The sequence below is a fragment of the Lissotriton vulgaris genome, chromosome 11 (genome assembly GCF_964263255.1).
Source record: "Lissotriton vulgaris chromosome 11, aLisVul1.2, whole genome shotgun sequence".
Classification (NCBI taxonomy): Eukaryota; Metazoa; Chordata; class Amphibia; order Caudata; family Salamandridae; genus Lissotriton; species Lissotriton vulgaris.
Genome location: NC_141699.1, coordinates 408,979,820 through 409,006,555, shown reverse-complemented (window position 1 = coordinate 409,006,555; position 26,736 = coordinate 408,979,820). Strand labels below are relative to the sequence as shown.

Sequence of the window (26,736 nt, the reverse complement as noted above, 5' to 3'; positions counted from 1 at the left end):
CCAGCACTCATCCAATGGTTTGAAAAATAATAGTGGTTACTAACTCTGTCAATCACTTGGTGGTGAAAATACAAAGTGGTATTACTCTACTCTATTGTACACATTTTTATTGTTCTTTGGACATCAAACGGCTTTCTTGGACCTACCTTACCTTCGCAGCATTCACTCAACCAATTGAACTGCTGTTCTGGTTTAGTTGTAATCCATTCCAAATATCAAAACAGTAATTCTCAGATGTAGGTTTATGAATGTTAGAATTGTATGGCAAAGGGCCTATTTGTTACAAAATTTGCACATACATAAGTAGATTGACAATCCCTAGCTATAACTATGGAGTGATTCCATTCTGAAGTAAACCTAATTATACTTGGCCTTCATTTAAACCGTTGTTACTGTGCACAAGGTAATTGTACATGTTGCATTGTAAAAAGTAGTTTTACAACGTCTTCAAAACAGTACATTTGATTTATGCAGCACAGTCTCTTTGCTAAACCTAAAGTCTCAAGCCGTAGGATAGTAGTTTCAACTGATGTGTTTATGGTGATGTGTGACTGACCAATGGATGGTTACCTTTTTGTACAATAGGCACTGCCAACAACCCTGGCTTACTCAAAGATTTATACAGCTGGTCACGCAATCCCAGATGCCCCAACTATTCAACAGTTCAAAAGTATTGTGACACAGTTTCTGAGTGAAAATTCAGACAATGGTGAGTAATTTTGTGGGTACCATTGATTTTTATTTTGTGTAGATTGTCCCAATGTACCTCACTGTGTTTTATCTCGTTTTGACTGGCTGAGTAAATGCTTGACAGCCTTTGCAATATCATTCATGCTATTTTGTATTCCCTGTAACCACTTGCTCCATCTACATTGCCTCTACCTGACACGTTTTTTGCTTTGTAATTCATGTTCTGCACAGCAGTCAGGGAGGTTCGAATGTAACTCTGCCATGAGTCGATCACATTCCACACACACAAAGACTGATTTCGAACACCAGTTGAGGCACTGAAGCCAATGATTGTAGAACCAGCTTTTATAAATTCTTTTGAACACGTGCACAAAATCACTCTGAGAACAGCAGTAGTTCATCAGAACTAAAACACGAACCTGGGATAATAAACCACGTTCAGTAAGCACTTGGCACATGAGCAAATCAGAAAACTGTTAAAGAATTAACATTAGTACAGCAGGTTACTCTCGCACCATCTTGTTTGTACACTCACTCGCTCCATGTCTCCACAGAAAGGAATGCAGAAGCAGGCAATCCTTTAGCAAAATCATAATTTAGAGAAACACTGGAAGTTCTAAGGAAGGCCGAAGAATCTGAGAAATGAAACGGAGCCAACATCCCTACGTTTTAAGTCTTAATTATAGTACTATATTGACAGTGCATTATTGCAGATCATTCAGTATGCCCATAGAGGAGGACGGGTTACCTCAGAAAGGCAATAGAATCGATGTGTATAGCCAGTAACAAAACTAACATTTGTACCCCATGCTCATTACCCAAGCACAGGGTTCCTTCTGGCATAGTAAAGGGTAGAAGATCTAGACCAGCAAGTAAACTAGCTTTGATGTGGAACACTCACATTATGGTTGATTTGCAGCATCAGGGAGGGGACAGATGTGTCCATTGATTGTTATACATTACTTAAGTGGATTGGAATACAGAGAGTCCAGCTGAGTCTGAGAAGTGTAGTTAAACTTTCATTGGTAAAACATGTTTGGTATATAAGCTAGTACCTTCTGGCATGGAGCGAAAACAGATCTCGCAAATAAATCAAACTATACTATTGCAGCATGCTTAGTCCACATTCACGGACTTCATAAATACATAGTTAATTTGAACTAGAATCCGAGGTATAAAACGTCACCTTTCTTAAAGCCCAGTATGGATAGAATTTTTAGATCTTCATATCGGTGTTAATAATATGGTTAACACAATGTTTTACCCAAGAGACTTCAGCAGCCCTATTCTTCATGCACATAGCTGCCAACAAGACAGACCATTGACTGTATCCTTATGCAGAATTTCTATGTAATGAAAGCTGCATCATCAATAATGATTATGCCAAGATTGCTAAGGGTATGACACTGAATTTTGATCAAAGGGCTATTAACCCCTTCGACGCTCATGACGAGCTAAGCTCGTCATGAGCTACGCCTGTCGTACGCTCATGACGAGCTGAGCTCGCCATGTAACGCAGGTTTTTTTAAACTCAGCGCACAACGGGAAAACGGCCCGCACGTTAAGCAGAAAACATTTGGCAGGTGGCAAACCAGTGGATGCAGAGAACAGTATCCTGTTCAATAATACTTTTACTAATGAAACTAACCTCGTCCTATCCAAGAAGAGTAATTTTAGTTGTTTGACACAATATGGTAATCAACATAGCAAGTTGATATAATAAAAATCAGCATATTCTAAATATTGATGGATTTTTTTTAATTTTAAGAATTTTATATAGCGCAAACTAGACCAGGGACTTCGGGTATCAGAGCACTTTACATGTACACCAGTTTCGTTGCATGAGGACACATTCATTTTTTTAGGCACGGGGAGATTAAGTGATTTGCCCAGAATCACAGGATGTTGAGCGGCGTTGCTGAGATTGAACCCGGTTCCTCCGCTTCGAGGTCGACCGCTCTAGTCGTAAGGCTACATCTTTCTCTCTACAGACAGAACATGCAGCAGAATGGTCTCACTTTGCACGAGCACCTAATAGAAGATTCAACTAGCCACATATTTTAGCCAATTAACAAGAAGAATTGATATTTGCTACTTATAAATGTAGTATGCGCTACATCTGCTATTTTTAGTTAAAAATAAGGAAATGTTGGAGCGATTAGGTGTAAATTGTAACATCGATTATTCATCAACCTTAGAGGTACGTTGGTTGTGTGTCACTTTAACCTCTTAAATATTGGCAGTTTGATTCACTAACGGAGGATAGGAAAAAACATGCATGCTATTCGAATAATAGAAATGAAATATCCTGTTTCCATTGGTTTCTAGGGCATGAATGTCAGGACGTTACATTGCACAAACCTGTTGGCATATTGTGGCAATCATGTACAGAAAGGGAATCTTTAACTGATCTGTGCTACCTGTAGACTGGTATTAAGACCATGACCACAGTTCACCGAATTGGATTGAATATTTGAGAAATGTAATCTGTTTTGCAAACATTTCACCTAGTTACATGTCTGCTGCTTATACAAAGATGTAACTGTATTTTTTTCTTACATTCGTTTCACTTTTATTTGTTGTTGTAGTGGGAAGGTAATATTTACCTTGTAAACGTGGTATTTTGGATCACAGCTTGTGATCAGCAGCACTTTGCCTGTGTTCTCCACATAGGGGCGGCAGACTGAGAACTGACATACCTAGAATTAGTGAAGGGCAGTGATCAAACAAAAGGCAACTGATAGAGACAGAGGTGAAGGCACTCCGAGCATGACTGATAGTACGTAGTCCTTGGGCTTTGTACTTGGATGACACTGAATCTTCTCATCTCTTTAAAATTTGGCACTTATGGTTTGCAGATAAACTCATCGGTGTCCACTGTACCCATGGCTTAAACAGGACTGGCTACCTTGTATGCAGGTAAGATACCTAGGGCTGAGCTGCTTGATAAGGGGTGCCATATCTCGATGTTTTCTGTTGTGGGATTGCCACACTGCATGTTAACTGGATGTATGCGAGCACTGGCTGATGTCACCCTGTTTATTTAGTGTGATCATCTATACTGGCTTTCTACTTTCCGAGGTGCAAGTTATTCCTTCCAGTGTTTTTACACTCTTAATGCACTTTAATTCCCCCCCCCCAGACCTATTTGTACATTCTTTCAGCAAGAAACCATTCTGTAAATTGTGCCCTTTTGTATAGAAAACCTCGTACAAAAGGGGCCTCTTTGATTATGAATGTCTCAGCTGTGGCACATACGATCTCTCAGTCATATAAAATGGCAGATCTCTGCCATGGTTGCCCTGGTTTATATCCAAACCTCCGCCTCTGACATCCTCTATTTGGTTCTCACAAGGTTTATTCCATCTAGTAATATATTTTGACTGAAATCTGGCCATCACTGCTACACTAATCTATTCTACCCCAGCCCCCCCCGTGATCTACTCCAATACTCTATAGAAGTCTTCACCACTAGCCTGCATGTCTATGCAACTGACACCTCCTCATGGGCAATTCCAATTAAGAAGAAAAAAAGTTGATATAAAATAATTAAACTCCAGATCAAGTTAATACGAAGGATTGAAAACCTAGATGCTTGTTACTTTTCATTAAAAATTGGTCGAAAAGGTCCTATTAAACTTATGTAATGTGTAGAAACTAGAGATCAAACCACAAACTTGTTTATTTGTCAAAAACGTGACAGCACAATATAAAATTGGCATACAAGGAAGCGATATGACATCTGTATTTTAATTGTAAAATGAAAAAATGGACCCATCATTCAATATGAGGGTGCTACCCTTTACACTACCCCCTTCCATAAACTTGGTGCTTTTGCTATGTAGATAAGTAGTGAAAATATCAAACTGACAATATTCCACAAAAATCTAGGACTCCAACCAAGCACACCCCTAACTAAGGATGGTCTTAATCCCACACAGTAATGTTTATTAGCTCTTGTATCTTCCCATAAATCTGCCCACTATGGTCCTGTAGTGGGAGTTCGTATTCTAAGCTGCTCAAATTCTTCTGATGAAGAGCGTTTGGAATTATTTGATTCAACTTTGTTCTTGCTCAATAAATACAGATTAAAAGTACGCCTGCAGTAGAGCAGGTTCCAGATTCCTTAACTCTCTGCCGCTTTGATATTTGCAGGTATCTCATTGATATTGAAGGGATGGATCCTAATGCAGCAATAGAATGTAAGTCTTTATAATTTCTTATTATTTTCCCTTTTTAATTCTCTCTGTCACAAGGTTTACTTTTTGCTTGCAGTATCATAAGATGGGATCTGTGGGACGGGACAGATCCTTATGATGATTTAGAAAGTTTAACATACAGCACAGATTTAAAGGCTGATTTTGAGGCAGGCAATTATTTTCATGAGGATGTAGCAGAGGGCAAGAAGATTAGCAAGATTTTCTGAGGAAAACTATGATGATTTGCTTCCCCAAAATCTAAACCTTTTGCTTTTGTCATAAAGCATTTGATTTGTGAAGCCAAATACAGTTTCTTTATGAACACACTCTGCTACCACCTATGGAAAAAACAGACTTGATTTGTCCTCTTGTAGATTGCATTATTCCTTGCTGTTAATGTAGTGAGCTTAGTACATGCATGCCATGTTGGATATCTCACCAGAGCGCTGTCTTGAGGATGGTGTACGGCCTCCAGCCAAACTTCACAGCAAAGCAGACTACCACATAGTTTCCTTGGACCGGTTCCTCAACACGTGAAACAGGTTGTTAGGGAGACTCTAGAGCCGGGATTTGATATTCCGATGTTTGCTTTAAAGAACTGCAGTAGTATTGTACACTTGTGCATAAGAGCAGGTACTGACCAGTGCAGCTAGGCTTGAAGGAAACTGGTGATCTTAATGGAATGAATGACAGTCTGCCTCTTTACGGCTTTAAACTAGAAGGTTTTCATGACTCACTGGCCCAAAGTCACGAGTCAGTCGTCCTTAGAGATATTAGGTTAAAAAAACAAATGCCCTAGCCTTGTGTGTGTGGTTTTTTTTTTGGGGGGGGGGGTGGGGGGGGGGGGAGTTAGGATGGTACCAACTTTTATTGTGGTCATCTTGCAGCACCTCTCTGTCTTGCTGCCCAACACCCTTCCCCCACCGTCCCCACTAGTTTATAAATTCGTCTTCTTTCAGCGTTTTATTTAAACTGTTTTGCTCATATGTTTGATACCCACGTAGTGTTTCCTAATGTGTTGTCACCACATCTTTCTGGAACGTATGCCTTCATTTCCTCTCCCTACAAAACTCCCTCCCGCCTCCATGTTCTAGGTCGCCAAAAAGCCTTGTATACGTTGTGAGGAGAGTTCTCAATTCTACTTTACTTAATGGTGAGATTAATCAGCCCGGCATGCTTTGTATTGCATTCCCTGCCCCTGCTCCAACCTAGTCGGTCATTTCCCAGGTAATAGGCGGTTTTTGATGGGTCCGGGCGGAACTTATTGCTAAGTGAATGTTCAGCTTTGCTAGCGCTGTCACCACTTAAGCATCCACAATTAAGGGTATTGGCACAATATTTACTGCCCTCCTTTTTACAAGTCTTCATACCATACAGTTCCACAACTATCCATTTCAATCCAATCCACATAATTCCACTCCACACCACTTACATCCACTCCAAACAAATACCCACGAGTAAAAGAGCTTTTCATTTACAACTCAAATAATTCGCAAATGTGAGACCAAATGGCCTTGCCAACGTTGGTTACATCTTAGAAATATTGCGTATAGGCCATTTGGACATCATTAATATTTTTTATTCTACAGCAGGAAATTTCGAATACAGAAGCAGCTAATGTATTTGCTAGCCATAAGAGGAAGAGTATGAATACCATGTGAGGGTGCCAGGATGCTGCCCTTCTACCTCACTTTAATAGTGTTGTATTAAATGCTGTTGGTACTAGAATGATTGGGGAGGCTAGCAGCTGTGTTAAATGATGCGCCAAATATGATGTGCAGTATGCTGCTAGTATCTACAATTGTCCACTGTAATCGGGTTTTCTAAGTTCTCTAGATGTGCACTTTTCTGGATGTGCATCTTGTTTCTTTATGTGATAATATGCCAAAATGCAATAAATTCACACCATAAAGATAATGGGGGACAGGGGAGGGGGTGCGGCAAATAACTTGGCTGTCAGCGTGCCTAGGTTTCTATTGATATTTTACGTTTCATGAGGATCAGTCATGGGGGGCACAGTGTTTTTTGTTTTTGTTTTTACAGAGGTCAGTGTTCATATGTTGGCAACTTTGGCAGTGTTTAATGAATCTGAATACTAGTTTTCAGGTTCTTAAGTTAATCTCAGTTTAGGGGTTTCAGTGAGATCCAATGCGAAGGAAGGTTGCGAAGTAGAAAGCGGTGTCAAAAACCCTTTGATTTGCTAAATGTTTTAGTGGCATGTCCGAGACCTGCATAGAATTTGGCAGACACTTGACATGTGTAACATAATTGTAATATGCTGAGTAGCATACATCTCCATTGGGGGAAGTGGGCGGTGAATTTACACCTCCACGTTTCAAATTACAATACTTAAATAAATGGATCCAACTATATCCATAATGGTATTATTCATAATGTCTCTTGAGGTAATTTGTGAAGTCATTAGAAACTTCAAAGGTGAGGTCATGGCATTTAATTTTGTTTTACATGGCAGGTGTGCAAGCTATGGTTTGTGGAGCTAACCGTAACTTGGGATTTCAAGAGTTCCCAGGTTTTCTTTCTAGTCATAACTAAATGTTATCTTTTTTAAGTGTATGTATAGTATATATGCAGATGTGCAGTGATATATCCTATTTGTTCCCCTTGGCGAGTGTGTGGAGTAGCAATGCATTGCAAGTAGGGTGACCCAATGTTATGAATTGTCCCGGACAGTACTTTTTTTTTTTTTTTTTTTTTTTTTTTCTTCCCCCTCCTAGAACTGTTGTAGCATCCTTACACATTTGAATAATTTAAAAACCTGTCCTGGATTTGACTTTGGATTGAGTAAGCATGCTTGTTAAACTGTTGTGTGCGTTCATTTTACCACCAATTGCTGCTTATTCACTGGAGGGAGATAACTGCTGATGCTTTGCATCGCCTAGTTATGCAGCACAACAAATATAGAATGGTGAAGATACTCTGTGAAACGCATTACTTTCTGTGGTCTTCAACACCGCATGTATGATGTAAGTGTTATTAATTAAAAATTGTTTTTTTGTGTTTTCAGCTAACAGAAAAGGGACTCTTTCATGCCTTGGGGAATGCTCATAAATCCAAAATGGGGAATTAGTCCTATCTTTGTCACGCTCACCCCACAGAAACACACAAACTTGTCCTCTCCAGATTTATTTGCTTTCTCGTATGTGTGGCTGTTTTTTATATGATAAATAAGACTGTGCCAGGATGAAAAATAAATCAAGAGTATAAGCTTTCTTCCTGTCGCATGGGGCTACATGCAGCATTCTATATCTTTTCTAGACAAAATGTTCTAAAATGGACTTAACCGCATAGGTTCTGACACTAGTCCTTCTATCTAGCGTGTTTCATAAATATTGGATGTGCCATGTAGTCCTTCTCTTTCCTTGGGTGCTCTCACTGACCTGATCTTTCATGTTTGGTGGCCATATATAGTCCCACTTATGTCTTTGGCCTCTCCTGGTTATTGGTTTTGAAAATCTGGTCACCCTTCTAATTATGCACCTCCTCTCCCTCAACAATGGTAATAGAGCGTGATCTGCACTGTCCATATACATTTATGTTCATACCATAGCAATTGTTCATCTGCATTTCTTTTCAGAAAGGCATTTAACCAAAACCAGAATGTAAGGGTTTAAATTTGGGCATCAAGGTAAAATCACACTGTAGAGCTATTGGGACTATTAGGGTTGTTTCCTACACAAAGTAATAAGTTGTGTTTTGAGGCACTAAAGATTTACTCAAGTTTGCTGTACTGTAGAAATAAGCTTAGATTTAACCTATGCAGTACGGCAGTAAATATGGGATTGCGGTTATATTAGCACAGTTCTAGTAAGTGGCTATCGGGCCACATTTGTTTTCACTACACGGACCCCATCCCCCCCCCCCTCCCCCCTCCCCCCCCACCTTGTTAAGCTTATTTGGTTTGCTGTACAGTTATGGAAGAAAACTGCTTTTCCTACAGCTAACCATATGTAGAGCACGTTTTCATACCATTGGTGTTTGATAAATGTACCCACAATAAAATAAACATTATTCACTTTTGTTTTATCGTTTGTCAGAGGAATATCAAAGCTTGTTGTCTTTATTTTAAATCCATATAGAATTTTTGGGATCAGCAGTGGAAAATTGCAGGATGGAATGAGGTCAAATTTATAATGAACACAGTCTGCTTCTTTCTCTATTGCATTGAACTTTATATAGGTGTATATATCCCAGCAGCAGTCTCTACAGGGTAGTTCTAGTTAGGTCACATGTTCCATAAGAAACACATTTTTTGTGTTGCTAATAACTTAGGCCCTGTTTGATGAATCTCCACGAAGCTTCCCAAAAAGGTGCTACTTTCGACTAGTTTGTGCATGGAAAGTTTTGGGGTGATCCGTCAAGCAGGGTCGGAATCCCAAAACTCACTCCCCCATGCATTTTCCATACACTTCTTTAGGCAGGGCTGCAGCAAAAACTGCTGAACGAAATTACACCAAATTTAGCAGGAAGCTAGATCTTGGTCCGCAGATTGTGATTTGGTGTAAAACTATTCAGTATTTATTTTAATTAAGTGTCAAACATATGTGGACGGTTGGGTCAGCGCGATGTTAGAAAGACTCGTGGGACCGCCAATTAAAGAAATAGACCGTTGTTATTGGTCATGGGACGGTTATTTCATGTGGGCCAATTGGATCCAATGGGAGTCAGGCTCCTGTGAGCGCTCTGATTGGGTGCCAGCAAAATAAGAAAGATTTTGCTTACAGCCATGACCGTACTTGTGGCCTTAGTCCCTTGTCCTGAAGTTTGAGGGGAAAGAATTATAAGGGGGGGGGGGGCGGTTAGAGGGAACCCTCTGGAGCCAACATTGAGAGAGAGAAAGGCAATAGGACCCCCCCCCCCCACCCCCCACCCCCAAAATGAAAAAATATTGTCGCCTGTTGAAAAGTGATCTGAAGTCCATGATGGAGGTAAATGCATCGTTGATTTATTGATCTCTACCGTAGTGCCTGTCCCAGACAAATGGGTTCTTTCTTGTCGTCTCTTGGTCTGAGGGCAGAGTCCACGGTTCTCTTTTAATTGCTGCTGAGTATGCAAAGGTGCCAAATCAGCTACACGCTCTGCCAGTATGTCATTGCCCTTTCTACGCTAGTCGTAAGCAACTGTGCTTGCTCTTGGTGGGTTGGCCAGGCCCTGTTGCAGACTCCTTGCTGTGCAAATGCCAGGCGCAGTGTGGGATTGGCTGCCGTGTGCGAGTTGGCTGCCGTGTGCGATTTGGCTGCCGTGTGCGATTTGGCTATAGATCTATATTATTCACTGAAAAGAAAACTTTTAAAGTAACAGTTGTGATTAAGATCTGTTTTGGCTAAAAAGTTTAAAAAATACAAATTTAAAAACCTTGGAAATTTACTGAAAAAACACATAGGTTAAAGTAACGTTATAGTTATGTGAATATACCCATGACAACATTGGCAAATTCACCAGTTATATTTAGCAGAGCTAACTATAAATTGCGCCCCAACCATGCTCTGCCTATGACTTCACTCAGGACCTGTTCTATGACCATATTTATGACATCACTGACATCTCAAATTACATTACTAATCTCATCCAATGAGTTTCTTTTATAGTTTACATAGTGGGGGGTAAATGCCATATTACTTCTCTACCTTATTTTGTGCAGCCTGTGTCCTGCTAATGGGTGTAAGTATTTATAAAACATGTGTGCCCAATGCATCGTATGTGTAGAGGTTTTGAACACCATAGCAATCTAACTCTGTATGCACATGACTACTTGTGTCCAGTATATTCCACACACGTGTTTTGGTCCTTGAGGGAAAAGTTTCTAACAGGGCAAGGATTCTACATAGTAGATACTAAGTATTGCAAGTAGCCTAGATTTTTTGAAAAGGGTCGTCATAGCATGTCCATTTCAACATAACATACAGTGTGCTCCAGTTGCAAACCCCTGTACACGTGCTTGTTTTAGCTTTAAAATGTGGGCTATCTGGCAAGCTTTCACCATAGTATAAAGCCTACACTTACTATGACCTTTACCATCTCCACTCCGTGGTTATTTAAAAAAAAAGTCTTTGAACAAGTTTGACATAACCAGAGCACTGTTCTGAATAGATATTTTTTAATACTTTGCAGTGTATTTCTCGGAGTTTCACTGCAACACTGTGGTATAGAGTAAACTGTTTACAGTATCTACTTTTCTCACTGTGCACAGTGACTGTGAAGGGTTTGATAGAGGTAATGGCTGTCGGAGAATTAGTTGTGAAACAGAAGTTGCATATCTGAGAAACTTGGTTTTCTCTGAACAGTTGTATACAGATTGAACACAGAGTGCGGAGGGGTCTATCTGTGGTTGATTATTAATGTAAACTTAGCTACCCATGAAGGGTATGGTATAGGGTCTATGTTGCTCTAACGAACTTGCTACACCAAAGCGATTTGTTTGTGTGATGGCATTACTGATGCTTCATAATATTCTGAGGTATTTTGAAACTTCCTCTACAGGTTCTGTCCAGCCAGTCGCCACGTTCCTGCTGGTGCCCCCATTTTAACTGCAAAACCGCTGTGAAATATCCCCTCCCCCCCCCCACCCCCCCCCCCCCCAAGGTTCAGTCGCTGAGAAACAGAAGGGAGAAACGAACATAAACTGACATATCAAAGTCACCAATAAGAGTAAAAATATAAATCTGAAGAGGGCATCTACGTCGAAGAGATTCTGGTGGGTACATCAGACGTCAGCCTAAGAAACTAACCATTTTGTTATCACAGCACTCATGTTTTTAGGTCTCGCGCCTAGCGTTGCAGTGTATAGCACGAGACGTCTTGTATGGGGTTCTGAAAGCTGACCACACTCTTGTGCATGTGGTTTTGCTTTCGTAGGCTGCCATTGGCTTTAGCGTTTAAAAATAAATAAGGCACGCGATTAAAAAGGCGGGCGCATGTCCCGCCTTTGCTCCGCCCATTCTCATCAGTGTCCAGGACGCGTATCAGCGCGGCACAGACTACCGGCTCCCTCGCTCCTCTGTGGTGGGTGCGCACCACTGGTTTCAATTTCGTGCTTTTTTTTTTTTTTTCTCATCTTATCAACACTACTTTTTCTAAACACTCTTCAGAAATGCGGGAGTTTGGGGCTCTCCAGGGGAGTTGGCCTTGCCTGTCCTCAAGGTCATGAGGGTCACATCATGGGGACATGACAGGGGTGTGCCCCTTACTTGCAGCATCACTCACGCCACTTACTGTTGTCATACTGTAGCTGTAGGCTAAATATTGTTGAACACGCACCTCCCAACACCACTCTGGGAACACAATCTCCCCATTTCTAGGTATCACGATTGTGGGCATTTTTGCACAAATTTCGCAGATTAGGAATCCACATCCAGATTTCACGTGCACATTTGCCACTTTTGTTCTGTGATTATTGATCTCACGCGCTGCAAACATTTAGTAAACGGCTCCAGTGTGATCACGAGGAGCGCCTCGACACCCCTTGTGCTTCTGATTTTGGGGGCATTTAAAAATGGCGGCCTCTGGTGACCACCTCGCGCCGGTGATGTCAAATCTGCTATTTATATTCGGTTACTTACAGCCTCCCTCTCGGCTCACTGTCCCACTGGGCAGCTTGTGATCTCACTCAGGTCCTTCAAGTGCCTCATGTGGTAAAGTAGCGCTATCCTGACTGCCTGGCGGAGGTCCACTGGGGACTCTGGGCAGTCACGTGTCCGATGAGCCTTACTCCACCTCAGACCCACATTCTTGGAGGCCAGCCTGCGAGGATCCGCTCCGTGGGGGAGGATGTGTAAAACACCACTATGAAACCGCCCGAATGCTACGACACCCAGCAGTAAAATCTGACTCCATGTGACTGGTGTGTTTCTGGAGTGGGAACGGGTGGTAGTAACTAATTGGCCGAGAGCGTCCTCGTGGAAAGTTTAGTACAATTTAAACAAGAGCTGACTGACACCTGTGACACAATGAAGAGTTCATGTCAGAGCGCAACGTGTCTGTGATTGTCGAACATTGTTGAGGGAAACTAAGATACTCATGTTAACTTCTGCCAAGCTCAACCAGTGTCTAGTAAGTACACAGATACTGAACACCATCTGCCACGCTTTACAAGAGACCAGCTCATTGCTTAATTGGAGCTGGTGGTTTCCGGTGCTCGGCACCAGCACTTAATTGTCAACCCAAGTGCTTGTGACGGCCTTGCCACAAGGTGGTGCTGTCGGGCTAAGTTAGAGAGGACCCCAACAACAGGTAATGAATGCAATATACATTAAAAGTTACTAGTACCTGCCGTCATAGCCATTCTTATGGTTTTGATGTCTGAAATGGTGCAAATTGTCACACAGGAGGTACTTGCATTGTTACTACATTGGCAGCGCTGGCAGGAGCAATGTGTGATGCAAGCTGCAGTGGCCTACTGAGATCCCTGGCATTTATGTATCCTTATTTTTTTCAAAATTAAGGATTGCCGCCTGCTGTTAAAATGAAACACAGGGGTGACTGACAGGAGCATTTATGAGTATACAAAGGAATTCGGTGGGGGGTGGAGGGGGCGGGGGGGGGAGATGTGTAACGGCCAGAGCTGCCCACCTTGTTTAGCAAGTGCCGGCTGGAGCCGTAATAATACAGTGCTCTTTTTAAGCAAGTTAATGATGGCATGGAGTCCTCTGACATTTTTACATTACTGAGTTCAGTGCTTCTCGTCTACTCCCCCCCCCCCCCCCCCCCCCCCCCCCCCCCCCCCCCCCCAGAGCGCAAGTCCCCCCACACCTTTAAACTGTGTAAAAGTTCACAACTATAATTAGATCTTTCTGGAACGCCCACTCTTTCTTCTCTTTCCAGTCTCCTCTTGAGTCATGACTCTCCGTTGCCTCTACTTTTTCCTTCCTTTCCGTTTCATGTGAGGGAGGGTGTCTGGAATACATTCATGTTCGAGGCATGTGGGCTGCTGAATTCATATCTGTGCATAGATCGCCGCCTAGTGTTGGGTCCGGATGATTGCACATTGTTGTCCTGGAAGAGTCTTCGAAGTATCACGAGATAGGTGGCTCCTCCCCTGGACTACAGTGCGCATGGGCATCGCCTCCATCCCCAGATTGTTTTTTTCCGCCATTGGGTTCGGATGTGTGTCGGTTCCCTCTGTCGGAACCGATAGTTGTTTACTCACTTAACTCGAGACCAAAAGGTCTTTAGGCTTGGCGCCGGTATCGTTTTCGTTCGGGTTTACTGTTTTCTCCAACTCCGAACTCTCGCTGCCCTTCCGCGTGCTCTCGGCGCGGACGGGCCCACACGACGCTCCGGCCATGGAACAGACTCCGTTTAAACGGTGCCCGGTCTGCAACGCAAAGTACTCGCACCTCGACGTGCACCCAGTGTGCAACACCTGTCTGTCGCCGGACCACAACGAGGCCAGGTGCATGGCCTGCTCGAAGTTCCGGTGCAAGAAGACCTTCAAGATTCGTCGGGCTGCGAGACTCCAGGCCAAACTGTCTGCGCCCCCGCCGGACAACATCTTCGAGGAAGACGTCGGAGGCGACGATGTCCAGCAGGTTTCGGACTCTAGCCCTGCGTCCGAGGGGGAGGCCTACGACGCAGGGGACGAGGAGTTTAACGAAGCCGACGACGAGGTAGGGGACGACGATACGGCCATTGCCACCGTGGGGGATAGCTCTGAGGACGAGCACCCCCGGACTGACTTAGGGGTAAACCCCCTTCCTGCGGCCCAGGTCGAGGGATCGCCTTCGGGCCTTACCCAAGACCCTGTTCTAAGTCCAGCAGCCCCGCCTACGAGCCCGGCCACGGACATTTTGGAGGTGCCACTCACTTTTTCAAAAACGAAAGTGAAGCCTTCGGGTTCAACAGCTCCGGCTTCGAAACCGAAAGTGAAAGCCGTACAGAAGGCTCTGGAGGCGTCAAAACCTAAGAAATCCAAAATGGCCGACATGGACAGTCCAGCCAAGATGGCCGACCCGAAGGCATCTGGGTCGGTGCCGAAAGCAAAGTCGTCCGACGCGGCTGCGTCGGCGCCGAAGATGGTCGCGGCCGACGACCCGAAGAAGGCTTCAAAGAAGCGTCAAGGCGATCCCAAAGCTCAGGCTTCCCCGGCCGCCGGAGCCAAGGAGGGAACCGCGTCGACTCCGAAGACACTGCCTCTCGCCGACACAACTCCCAAATCAGGGAAATCAAGCGATACGGTCGCTCCCTCTCCAGCCCTCTCGAAGAAGGTCCAGGATTCCCTGCAACGGATTCGAAAGGCCGCGGAGCTTCCAGACCCAGAGGCTGGAGTGTCGAAGCCCGCGCAGAAGCCGTCCAAGGCGCACACGCCTATCCGCTTCACCCTACCGCCGAAGTCGACGCCGAAGGCCTTCGCTCCGAAGCAGGTGGCTGGGGTGCCCACGAAGGAGGTGTCGACGCCCAGAGCGTCTCCGGTGGTGGCTAAACCTCGGCTCCAACCACTCGCGGAGGAAGAACGTCGTGAAGTCATCATCGACGCCAATACTGGGAAACTGTCCCTCCTCAAGAGAAAAATCACCACGGAGCCGGTGCTGGAACACTTTCGCATTCCTCTGAAAAACAAAAGGGACTCTGCGGGTACTTCAGCGCCTCCGGCGCCGGCATCCCCAAGTGACCTGCCGCGTTCCCCAACTCGCTCTACCGCGGGGGATGACGACGAGGAAGAGGTCGAGTACAACTATCCGGCGTACTCGGATCCGGAGGAGGAACATGAACCTTGGTCTGCCGGAGGCGACCCCGAGGACCCGCAGTCGGGTCAGGAACCACATCTCTTTGCGCCAAAAACTTTGCCAACGGAGGACTCTGCTGCCTTCAACGCGCTAATCGAGAGAGCTGCAGCTAACCACGATGTCGAGCTGCACTCCGATCCTGTGGATGTAGACTTTTTGTTTGATACTTTCTTTGTGGCCGAAAAGTCAATCAAAACTTTGCCAATGCTCAAGGGAGTACTCAAGCACGCGCAGGAGGTCTTCAAGGAGCCCACTCGGGCACGTGTTATCAATCCACGCATTGATAAAAAATATAAGGCAGCGCCCTCGGATCCAACATATATCAAGGGACACTTGCCACTAGACTCTTTGGTCGTTTCCAACGCTCGCAAGAGGGCGAACTCACAGACAACTGGTGACGCTCCTCCCCCAGACAGAGTCGAAAATATTTGAGGCCTCAGGGAAGCGGATTGCTGCACAGGCAGCTAACATTTGGCGCATCTCGAACACTCAGGCCCTACTCGCACGCTACGATAGGGCTCATTATGACACCCTTGAGGCACTGCTCCAGCACTTGCCTGACCAGTACAAGGAAGGGGCGGAAATGTTAATTCAAGAGGGAAAGCTCATCACAAACGCTTCCATCAAATGTGCGCTAGATGTGGCTGATACAGCCTCCAGGGCAATCAACACTAGTGTGTTGCTCAGAAGGCATGCATGGCTTAGGATTTCAGGGTTTAAACCTGATCTACAAACAACCATCTTAAACCAGACGGTTAATCCTGACCATTTGTTTGGCCCTGAGGTGGATGCGACGCTCGAGGATGAAAAAAGATACAGACACTGCTAAGTCTATGGGGGCCCTTCAATCTCAGCAGTTTCGGGGTGGCTCCTTTCGCCGCTCCAATACTAGAGGCACCTCAAGGGGTCAGGCATCGCAATCTACTCAGTACTACAAAGGCAATACCCAAACATCATACACCAATAAGGGTAGAGGTTGCTACAGAGGCAACAACATCAAAGGCAGGGGACGTGGAAACAACAGCTCCAGGTCCACCGCCGCCAACAAGCAGTGACGCCTTGTCACTACCCCCCGACCACACAACACCGGTTGGGGGGAGACTCCAGCAGTTCCTGCCCGCGTGGAGATCCATCACCACGGACAGGTGGGTCAAGTCTCTTATCCAGTACGGTTACTTTCTGGAACTTACCTCCACTCCACCGAACATACCTCCTAGAAGCCGTCCTATGTCCGGCGAGCACTTGCTCTTGTTGCAGCAGGAAGTTCAGGTCATGCTGCAAAAAGGCGCAATAGAGCTTGTCCCACTGCAGGAAAGGGGTACAGAAGTTTACTCTCTGTACTTTCTAATCCCCAAAAAGGACGGTTCCCTGCGGCCCATCCTGGACCTCAGGCCCCTCAACTGGTACATTCTCTCGGAGCATTTCCATATGCTCACGTTGCAGCAAGTGCTCCCTCTGCTTCAACAGGGGGACTTCCTGGCTACGTTGGATCTGAAAGACGCATACTTTCATATCCCCCTGCATCCTTCCCACAGGAAGTATCTCAGATTCACGATCCAAGACCAGCACTACCAGTTCAGGGTTCTGCCGTTCGGAGTCACCACAGCGCCAAGGGTTTTTACGAAGTGCCTGGCGACTGTGGCGGCGCATCTGCGACGCCAGAACGTCCACGTCTACCCTTACCTGGACGACTGGCTCATTCAAGCAAAAACAGAACAACAGTGCGCCGACCACGTGTCCCGCACCATTCATCTCCTGCACGATCTGGGATTCTCTCTGAACTACCCGAAATCCCATCTCCAGCCCGCCCATGTACGACAGTATCTGGGCGCGACAATAAACACTCTGGCAGCCACTGCGCAGCCAAATTCAGTGAGAATCGCCAGTATCCAAACGCTGATCCAACGATTCAGACCTCAACACTCGCTTCCAGCGAAGGTGTTCATGCAGTTGATAGGCATGATGGCCTCCTGCATCTCCATTGTCCCGCACGCGAGGCTACATATGCGTCCGCTTCAGGAGTGCCTGGCACGTCAGTGGACTCAGGCTCATGGGCAACTGACAGACCTAGTGTTGGTGAGCGGTCCGGCATACAACTCTCTGCATTGGTGGAATCCACAAAACCTTTGCAAGGGCCGACCATTCCAAGAGCCTGTGCTGCAGATTATCCGGACGACGGACGCTTCTCTCCAGGGATGGGGAGCGCATGTACTCCACTACACGGTGCAGGGACTATGGACACAACAGCAAAGGAAGATGCACATCAATGTGTTGGAACTGATGGCAATCTTCATGGCCTTAAAGTCGTTCAAAGTACATCTGTGCAACAAGGTCGTGTTGATCCGGACGGACAACATGACAGCCATGTACTACATTCAGAAGCAGGGAGGCACACACTCTCGGCAGTTGTCTCATCTGGCTCAGAGCATGTGGAAGTGGGCCATTCAGAGGAACATCTTCCTCATGGCGGAGCATCTCCCGGGCAAGGACAACCAGATGGCGGACCTGCTCAGCAGGCACAGCCATCAAATGCACGAGTGGGAGATACATCCATCAGTACTCCAACCGTACTTCCAAAGGTGGGGTCATCCAGAGATAGACCTGTTCGCCACAAAGGAGAACGCAAAATGCCAAAGCTTCGCCGCCAGATTCCCACACCCGCAATCACAGGGCAATGCGATGTGGATGAACTGGTCGGGCAGATTTGCGTACGCTTTTCCCCCAGCACCGCTGATACCGCTGGTGGCACGCAAGCTCAGGCAGCACTCGGTGACTCTCATCCTGGTTGCTCCTACGTGGGCTCGCCAACCATGGTACACCACGTTTCTAGAACTGTCCGTGGTACCGCATCAAAGGCTTCACCTCACTCCCAGCCTTCTGACGCAGAGCCATGGCGACATTCAGCACCCAGATCCGCAACAGCTCAACCTGGCGATCTGGCTCCTGAAGTCCTAGAGTTTGGCTACCTCAATCTTCCTCCCGATTGCATGAACATCATTCGGGAGGCAAGGAAGCCCACTACTAGAGCTTGTTATGCGGCTAAATGGAAGAGGTTTGTCATTTACTGTGTTAACCACAATATTGATCCGCTAGATGCTTCCATTCAAAACATCATTTGTTACCTGTTCCACCTGTATCAATGCAATTTGGCGTACTCTTCCATCCGCATTCACCTGTCTGCTATGGCAGCATACCTTCAAAACAGGCAACACCTGTCGCTTTTTAGGGTTCCTGCTATCAAGGCTTTTCTGGAAGGACTCAAGAGTCATTCCGCCAAGGACCCCACCAGCTCCAGAGTGGAACCTCAATGTGGTTCTTACGAGACTGATGGGTCCTCCCTTCGAGCCACTGCACTCTTGTGAGCTACAGTTTCTGACTTGGAAGGTTGCTTTCTTAGTAGCAATTACATCGCTGCGGAGGGTTAGCGAGCTGCAGGCGCTCACCATCCAAGAACCTTTCTTCCAGGTACATGCTAACAGGGTGGTGCTCCGCACTAACCCTAAATTCTTACCCAAGGTTGTGTCTCAATTCCATATGAACCAGACAATTGAGTTGCCGGTGTTTTTCCAAAACCCAGATACGCTGGCGGAGCGGATGCTCTACACCCTTGACGTTAAAAGAGCCTTGATGTACTATGTGGACAGGACAAAAGATTTTCGCAAAACAAAGCAGCTTTTCGTTGCTTTTGCCTCACACCACAAGGGAAACGCTATCTCCAAAGCTGGGATCGCTAGGTGGATTGTGAAATGCATTCAAATCTGTTACGCTAAAGCTAAACGCACTCTCACTATCCCACCAAGAGCCCACTCCACCAGGAAGTTAGGGGCCTCTATGGCTTTCCTAGGTAACATTCCCTTAAAAGATATTGTAGAGCAGCCACATGGTCTACCACACGTACTTTCACTAAACATTACTGTGTAGACGTGCACTCCAAACAGCAGGCAGCTGTTGGTCAGGCTGTTCTCAAGACACTTTTTCAGACTGCTGCAGCTGGCACGGGCGGCCGCCGTTAATGGAGGGACTGCTATGTATTCTATGCACAGATATGAATTCAGCAGCCCACATGCCTCGAACTGCAAATGCTACTTACCAGTATGCATCTGTTCTTGGCATGTAGGGCTGCTGACATTCATATCGCCCACCCTCCTCCCCGGCGCCTGTAGCAGCTGCAGTCTTCATATATATATATATATATGCTCAATAGCATGGTCATCACTCACATACTGCACTCCATCTCTGCCAATGGCTAAAAACAATCTGGGGATGGAGGCGATGCCCCTGCGCACTGTAGTCCAGGGGAGGAGCCACCTATCTCGTGATACTTCGAAGACTCTTCCAGGACAACAATGTGCAATCATCCGGACCCAACACTAGGCGGCGATCTATGCACAGATATGAATGTCAGCAGCCCTACATGCCAAGAACAGATGCATACTGGTAAGTAGCATTTGCAATTATGTCCACATTTGGCAGCATTCCTGCCAGACCGGGCCCAAACCTCAACCTCATGCTTCTATTATTTTTGGCAAGATATGGACAGTTTCCAAACTAGGACACCACGCCAGGACTATGTGTTCATGAACTTACACAACGAGGCCAGCAGAGGGTGTTCTCGTCATACTCCCCTCCCAAGGCGCTTGAAGGGAGCGCAGGCCCGGGGTGGGCCTGCAGGGGAGGAAGCTTTCCGTTTTGGCACAGGGTGCTCCACAGCTAGACACGTGTATCCCCCATGGCACTCTTACATCAACATCCTGCACAGAAATCTCCAAGATATACCGAGTTAATGTACCTCCCCTCAGGGCTCTCCAGCTCGACCTCCTCTCGTAGTCTGTGTGTCTGCCATGCTCCTATGCAGGGAGCCTGAACAGTGCTTATGCTTAAGCTTCAGGGGGCATGAGTCCTGCTCTTGTTGCCCCTCTAGAGAGTGCACACAGAATGCTGATGGTCTCTCCATAGAGATAATGACAGCACTCTATAGGGTAGTGAGTAGTGCTGATATTGGGGCCAGAAGTGTAACTAAAAAAATGCATTTGTAAAGCAATAGGTCTCGCATTTGTGAGTTTAAGCTATTGGCATTGTAAATGACAATGTCTTTTATCTAACTGTTTTCAAAACCAACAACTCAATAAAAGGCATTGTCATTTACAATGCCAATAGCACAAACTCTCATAAATGCGAGACCTATTGCATTGCAAATGCTTGTTTCTACTTATTTCTGTACGACCTTTAATCTAAGTGTTTCTGTGTATGGAGTGTGCAGCTATTCGATGTGCCCCACTGATCACTGGGTACGTACTATTGTTTTGTTAGAAGTACCGCCTATTTGTTCTTGGTGTGGGGGCAGGGGGAGTGGGGTGCCCTTCTGCACTCCTGTAGATATGACTTACAATGAACCTCATTATTTGTCCTGGCTTTAAATCATGTTATTACTAGTTTTAGAAGAACACTTTAGCATCCTCACGACAGGTTCGTGATATAAAAGCTTTATCAGTTGTGCAGCCTTACTACTGCTTATTTCTTCTGTTAACTTTAAGACCTAGTCCCAAGTTTATTCAGTAAGTTCCTATTTCGCCTCTATAAACTGATAGTCTGTCCAGCATTCTTTCCAAACCTTAATTGAACTGAGAATAATGTTACATTTTGATCAGCCTTAAAATTTTATGCGAAAAACTTTCACAACCCACCTAGCTTTAATGAACATGATACAGGGACTTATTAACATAATAGCAATTTTTTTGACCATGTCTTTAGTTATCAGACTGTAGCCAAATATTGATCTGCCATTAAACACTTTTCAGAGTGGGGTGGTGGCTTCTGTCATCTGTTCTCTGAAAATAACAAGGTCAGAATAATTTTTTAGGTGATTTGCTCAGAATCAAAGTATGTTGAGAAAACGCCTGGACTCTAACCTGATTTCCCATATCCAAAGTTGGCAACTGTGGCTTTTAGGGCACATCGTTATTTCTTAATTTCTGCAAAAGTCATACAAAAGTGTTATGGTTGTGTATGATCACTTATATTGAACATATTCTGTTGAAATGGCTTTATGAAGTTAAAATAAACTACAGTAACAAGTACTAGAATGTTCACCTGGAGTCTTATTTTGGAATATTGCAAGGGTTTATTTTAACCCCTTCCATGCTGATGACGGAATCGCTCCGTCATCAGCTACAGTTGAGCTGTGCTGATGACGGAGCGGTTCCGTCATGGCCCGGCCGCCGCGCCTGCGCGGCGCTGATTTCGCGCCTGCGCGGGCGTTCTAAAGAGCGGGGCGGGTCATGACGGAACCGCTCCGTCACCAGCACAGCTCAACTGTAGCTGGTGACGGAGCGGTTCTGTCACCAGCATGCGGCGGCCGCGCGGCCGCCCCGCCCCTTTAGCGCTGCGGCGGAATAGCCGCCGCAGCGAAGGGGTTAAAACTAGAATTGTGGACATTATTAAGCAACCTAACACTGGTGCACAAAGAGCGCTAATAATGGTAAATATTATTTATATATAAACCAGGACTTTCACAATCTACTCTTAATCGGCCTTTGATCTACCAGTGGGTCCCAACCCACAATTTGGGAAATGCTTATCTAATCTTTCAGAAGAATTGATAACATTTTTGTGCTTGCCAACAAAGGTTGACCTTTAACACAAAGCATAGTTACAAGAATTGCATCCTGTAATATGCTTTGCTACAACAAAGCAAAACGGCTGCTTGGGTAATCGGTATCTGCTCATTCAGCAAAGTCAGACAGTAGTGGCATTACTTTGTAAGAGTGTCCCAAATTTGTAGAGCACTGGAATTTAGTTTGCAGCCTTGGTACTTGAGATCATATGCTTTGCACTCTCCTGCCATATAGTGTTGAGATTCGGAGCTTTACAAAGTGTTTAGCTTTGAAGAAGCACCTTTGGTGTTGTTGTGACCCCTGCACCAAGTTAGAGACACCACCATAGATTGTGTTTTTTTGCCATCAGGTTCAGCTATGTTTAAGTGCTCCATTCTACTCTGTGCTGAAGTCTGCATTTCAATGCTGGCGTACCTGGACCGTATCATTGCAAGAGCCTTTGCTCATTTGCAGGGGTTCATTATCGTAGTAGAGTAATGTGTTGACTGCTGTGCAACAAATAAAACCTCATAAGTAACCGGTCCAGCTATGTCAGTCAGTGCTTCCTGTACTTGTGCTTTAAGTCCTCCTGTGTTTAATAGATCAGTGGTTCAAATATTTTACAGAAATTTGAATAACTGACCCATATTTTCGAGAGGAATCATGAGTGTTTATGTTCCTCTTGGGTTTGGATTGGTGCACAAAATATTGGTAACACTGCTTGTGTTTTTACTTTGCTTTCAGTATTCAACAAAAGCCGAGGACATTCGATTGAAAGGCAAAACTATATACTTGACCTTCAGGGCAAACCAGCTTCGAAGTAAGTCCATTGTTCTGAAGCTCAATAGTGCACAATTATTTTCCCCTATTTCTTGAAAGGGATGCACGTGCACAAACTGCCATGGTGTTGTGTGTGCCTTTTGGGGGGTGGGGGTGGGGGGGGGGGGGGGGGGGTTCAGTGGAAGCTTGTGCATCAGTGCAATGTTTTAGCCATCCTATTATGAGGTAACTGTGCTGTAAGCCTTAAGTTTATCCCATCACTGGAACCGCATCATATTTCTCCGTATGTCTTATCTGCTTGACTTTGTTTACTAATGGTGCGTTTTAGGCATTGACAATCGCCAGATCTGCTGTGCTATATCTTGCTTTGTCAGTCTGTGGTCACTCTGCTTTTCGTTTTCTTTGCATTTGGACGTGATTGCACTAGTAGGCAGCTCCCACATCTGTTCTATCAACTTCTCAGTACCAGTCATTACTTTACTTTTGTATGTACTGATGCAATATGTGGTAATTTCCACTCTTGCACAGTGCCATTTAAGCCTTTCACCCATATGAATGTGATTGGTCGGGGCAAGTGGGACTAGTACCTATGTACTCCTTTCCCAGTACATCACAGCCCTACTTGTAATACAGTATTAATGCACATTGTTTCCACATCATGTGTTGCCCACGACTAGCTGTGTTTTTATATCCTTTTGGGTGTGGGGAAAATCACTATCCAGACTTCTTTAACAGTGCCTTGTCAAGAATTCTGTGCCATTCCATCATGTAAATAATCCCTGAATCCTGCAACCAGTGACACTAATGATTATGAAGATCCCTTTTTAGGTCTCGCCCTGGAATTCGCATCCGAAGGATGCGTCCAGGGCGGAGACTTATAGCTATCCGATGCCGGGGAATGAGGGACAAGAAACTGTCACGAGCTTTAGCAGGCGGATTTGGCTGCGCGAACGCGCACGTTCCGTCCTGCGCCGCGCTGTGCACTTCCCTCCCATACTCCCAGCAAGTCAGCCTAACGCGCATGCATGCACACGCATTTACACTTACACGGACACGCAGGCACCCAGACAGGCAACCCCCCCACAGTCTCACACACACACACACATGCATACACACAGACTCCAAGACACATACACACACACACACACGCACGCTCACACACATACACAGCCCGCCGCACGCGCGCGCACATGCCCCCCCACGCGCCCCCGCCACCCAGCAACAAGGCGAAGCCCCACTCACCGGCTTCCTCGGCTCTCACCGGCAGCAGGACTCTTCCTTCCTTCTTCGGCACCGGGGCGCAGGGTAGGCTCCTGCCTGCTCCGGTGCTCAAAACAATCGCGGCTCTTCCGTGGGAGGCGGGGTAGGCTCCCGCCCTCCTACTTCCTGTTTCCGGTTGTCCCGCCCGGCCTGCCTGACTTCCTGGTCGCAGGCCGGCGGCGGACTGCAGCACGCGCCATGCTTGTTTCTATCCGGTTTCGGTCATGTAAAACACCAGCATAAATAAAAGCACGGACAGATTTATTAAGTTAATAACGTTGTTCCTGTAACCGACCTGACAATTATTATGTTTTACAGTTAAGTGTGGAGTTTATTCATTCACAAAGATTTATCCTTTCTGCGTGTACAATTCTAAACTCGGGGGCATCGTCATAAATAGAACTGGTGTAATGACAAGCTACTGCGCTAGTAGTTCTTAATCGGTGCCAGCCACATGTCAGGTATTCATTTAATCGTACTTCAGTGCTGCGGATTTGAGGAAGACGTTCTTATGGCGAACATATGGCAGAAAACGTATTTTTTTTTGCTTTCACTCGTGTGGGTTAAACGACCAAACAATTAAATTAAGTTAATCTTGCTATGTCAACACCTATTTTTTTTTGGTATGTGTATAGGCAGACAGGCAAAATTCCTAATGAATATAGCATGAACAGCAGGAAACTACATTGATAACTTAAAGGTTATGTATACTATCCTCTAACTCCTCCACCCCTTGTTCATGCCTTACTCGATACATATTCCCGACCTCATTTCCGATCATTTGCCTCACCTGCCTGCAATCACTGTGGCTTGGTTTGACCATACCGCTATGCCTTATTGAACCGGTGACTCGACTCACCCTCCAACCGCTACATCCCGCCAAAGAATGGGAAGCTTGGTAGAAGGGACGGTGTGGCCTTGATACGCCATCATCCATTCTCTGGCCATTGGTCTGATCTATCGAGCACATCAAGCCCCTGTTGTTCACGGTGGGCCCTAGTGGACCCACATCTCCTATGTGTTCGGCGATCACAGTCCCCTTAACAAAAGTCTCTCTACTTTTCTTTAGAACGTCGCTGGTGATACCCAACATACATGTTTCCCTTACATTTAAGCCTGACTCCGAGTTCTCTGAGGAGGCTATTCAATTCAAAGTGAGAAACATATTGGCAGGTGACAACTGTGGCAGGGCACCTTGGCAATACAGAGTGAGCCAGAAGTGTATCTGTAGTCGGAGATATTAGGAAACACTGGCGAATGTTTCTTAAAGATGGGAATGATGCTCTCATGCTTGGTATATGGAGGTATTGATTAATCTGGCGATAGGTGGCAGAAGTGAAGAACTCAAGCCAACAACTTTAGCCTTGCAAACATTCCAGGTTGAGCAGCATTTTTGAAGGGGACCATGATTTTCTTAATGTTACCCCTGCTGCTCGTGTGAAAGCAGGACCATGTTGGATAGGACGGTGCTGGTGGCGTCTTCATGTCCTGGTGCACACACTCCTTCACCCTCACACACCCCCTCACCCTCACACACACACACCCTCACTCACTCTCACCCCCTCTCAACACCTCTCACCCACCCTCACACCCCCTCACACCCTCTCACCCTCACATACCCTCTCACCCAAACACATCCTCACCCCGCATCACTCATTCGCCACCACAACATCAATCTGTGCAACCATTCAACAACTAATTCAAATATGTTCTCTCAATGTTTCAAGCTTTATTACAAATGTAACAAAAACATGTTAATATTTCACTTCTGTTTTAGGACTTTTGTAACAATAAAACACACAGAACATAATCTTCACAAGTTATTTACAAAAGTTTAAGCTATTGCCATTATAAATTACAATACCTTTTATTTAAGTATTAATTATGTAAAAAAAAATTAAAAGCCATTGTTATTTGTAATATCAATACATGTAAGTCATGTAAATACAACACATATTGCATTACAGGTGCTATATGTCACATTTGCGAAAATTATAACTATTGGCATTGTAAATGACAAAACTATTAATTTTGCTATTTTCAAAAACAAAACCTAACTAAAAAATTTGTCATTTACAATTCCAATAGCTCAAACTTTCCTAATGCGAGACCTATTGCATTGCAAATGCTTGTTAAATTATTCTCAGTTACAAATTGGGGTCACTGGGGTCAATTTTAGCTTCTTGGCTGTTGCTTTCATGGTTATTGTGCAAGATAAATCCTCTTTAGGAAACTTTTTATTTGTAGAGGTAAGTTAATCTCTAACTTCCTGTTTTGTTAGTCCATAGAAGAAATGTGTTTTGCAAAAGTAACCTTTTTTTTTTCTTCTTAAATTTCTAGTGATCCAGCCCAGAAAATACCAAGAGCGTCTATGCACAGTGGACAGGAGTGTGTTGCAAATGGCAATCTTTCCAGCAGATCCAGCCACTTTCCATATCCTCATTACCAAGCTCCATGGTACACTTTTTCTTTTGA

General features: G+C 45.2%; 1 protein-coding gene across 3 annotated transcripts in view; it reads left to right on the top strand.

The window, feature by feature from the left end:
- LOC147679895 (RNA/RNP complex-1-interacting phosphatase-like) overlaps positions 1-26,736 on the top strand; it is a 140,003-nt gene that overhangs the window by 50,114 nt on the left and 63,153 nt on the right. For all 3 annotated transcript variants that reach the window (XM_086943460.1, XM_086943458.1, XM_086943459.1), the window contains exons 4-8: positions 586-709; positions 3,549-3,609; positions 4,846-4,892; positions 22,966-23,041; positions 26,602-26,718. In XM_086943460.1, coding sequence (XP_086799586.1) covers positions 586-709; positions 3,549-3,609; positions 4,846-4,892; positions 22,966-23,041; positions 26,602-26,718 — 425 coding nt within the window. The remainder of the gene's footprint in view (positions 1-585; positions 710-3,548; positions 3,610-4,845; positions 4,893-22,965; positions 23,042-26,601; positions 26,719-26,736) is intronic.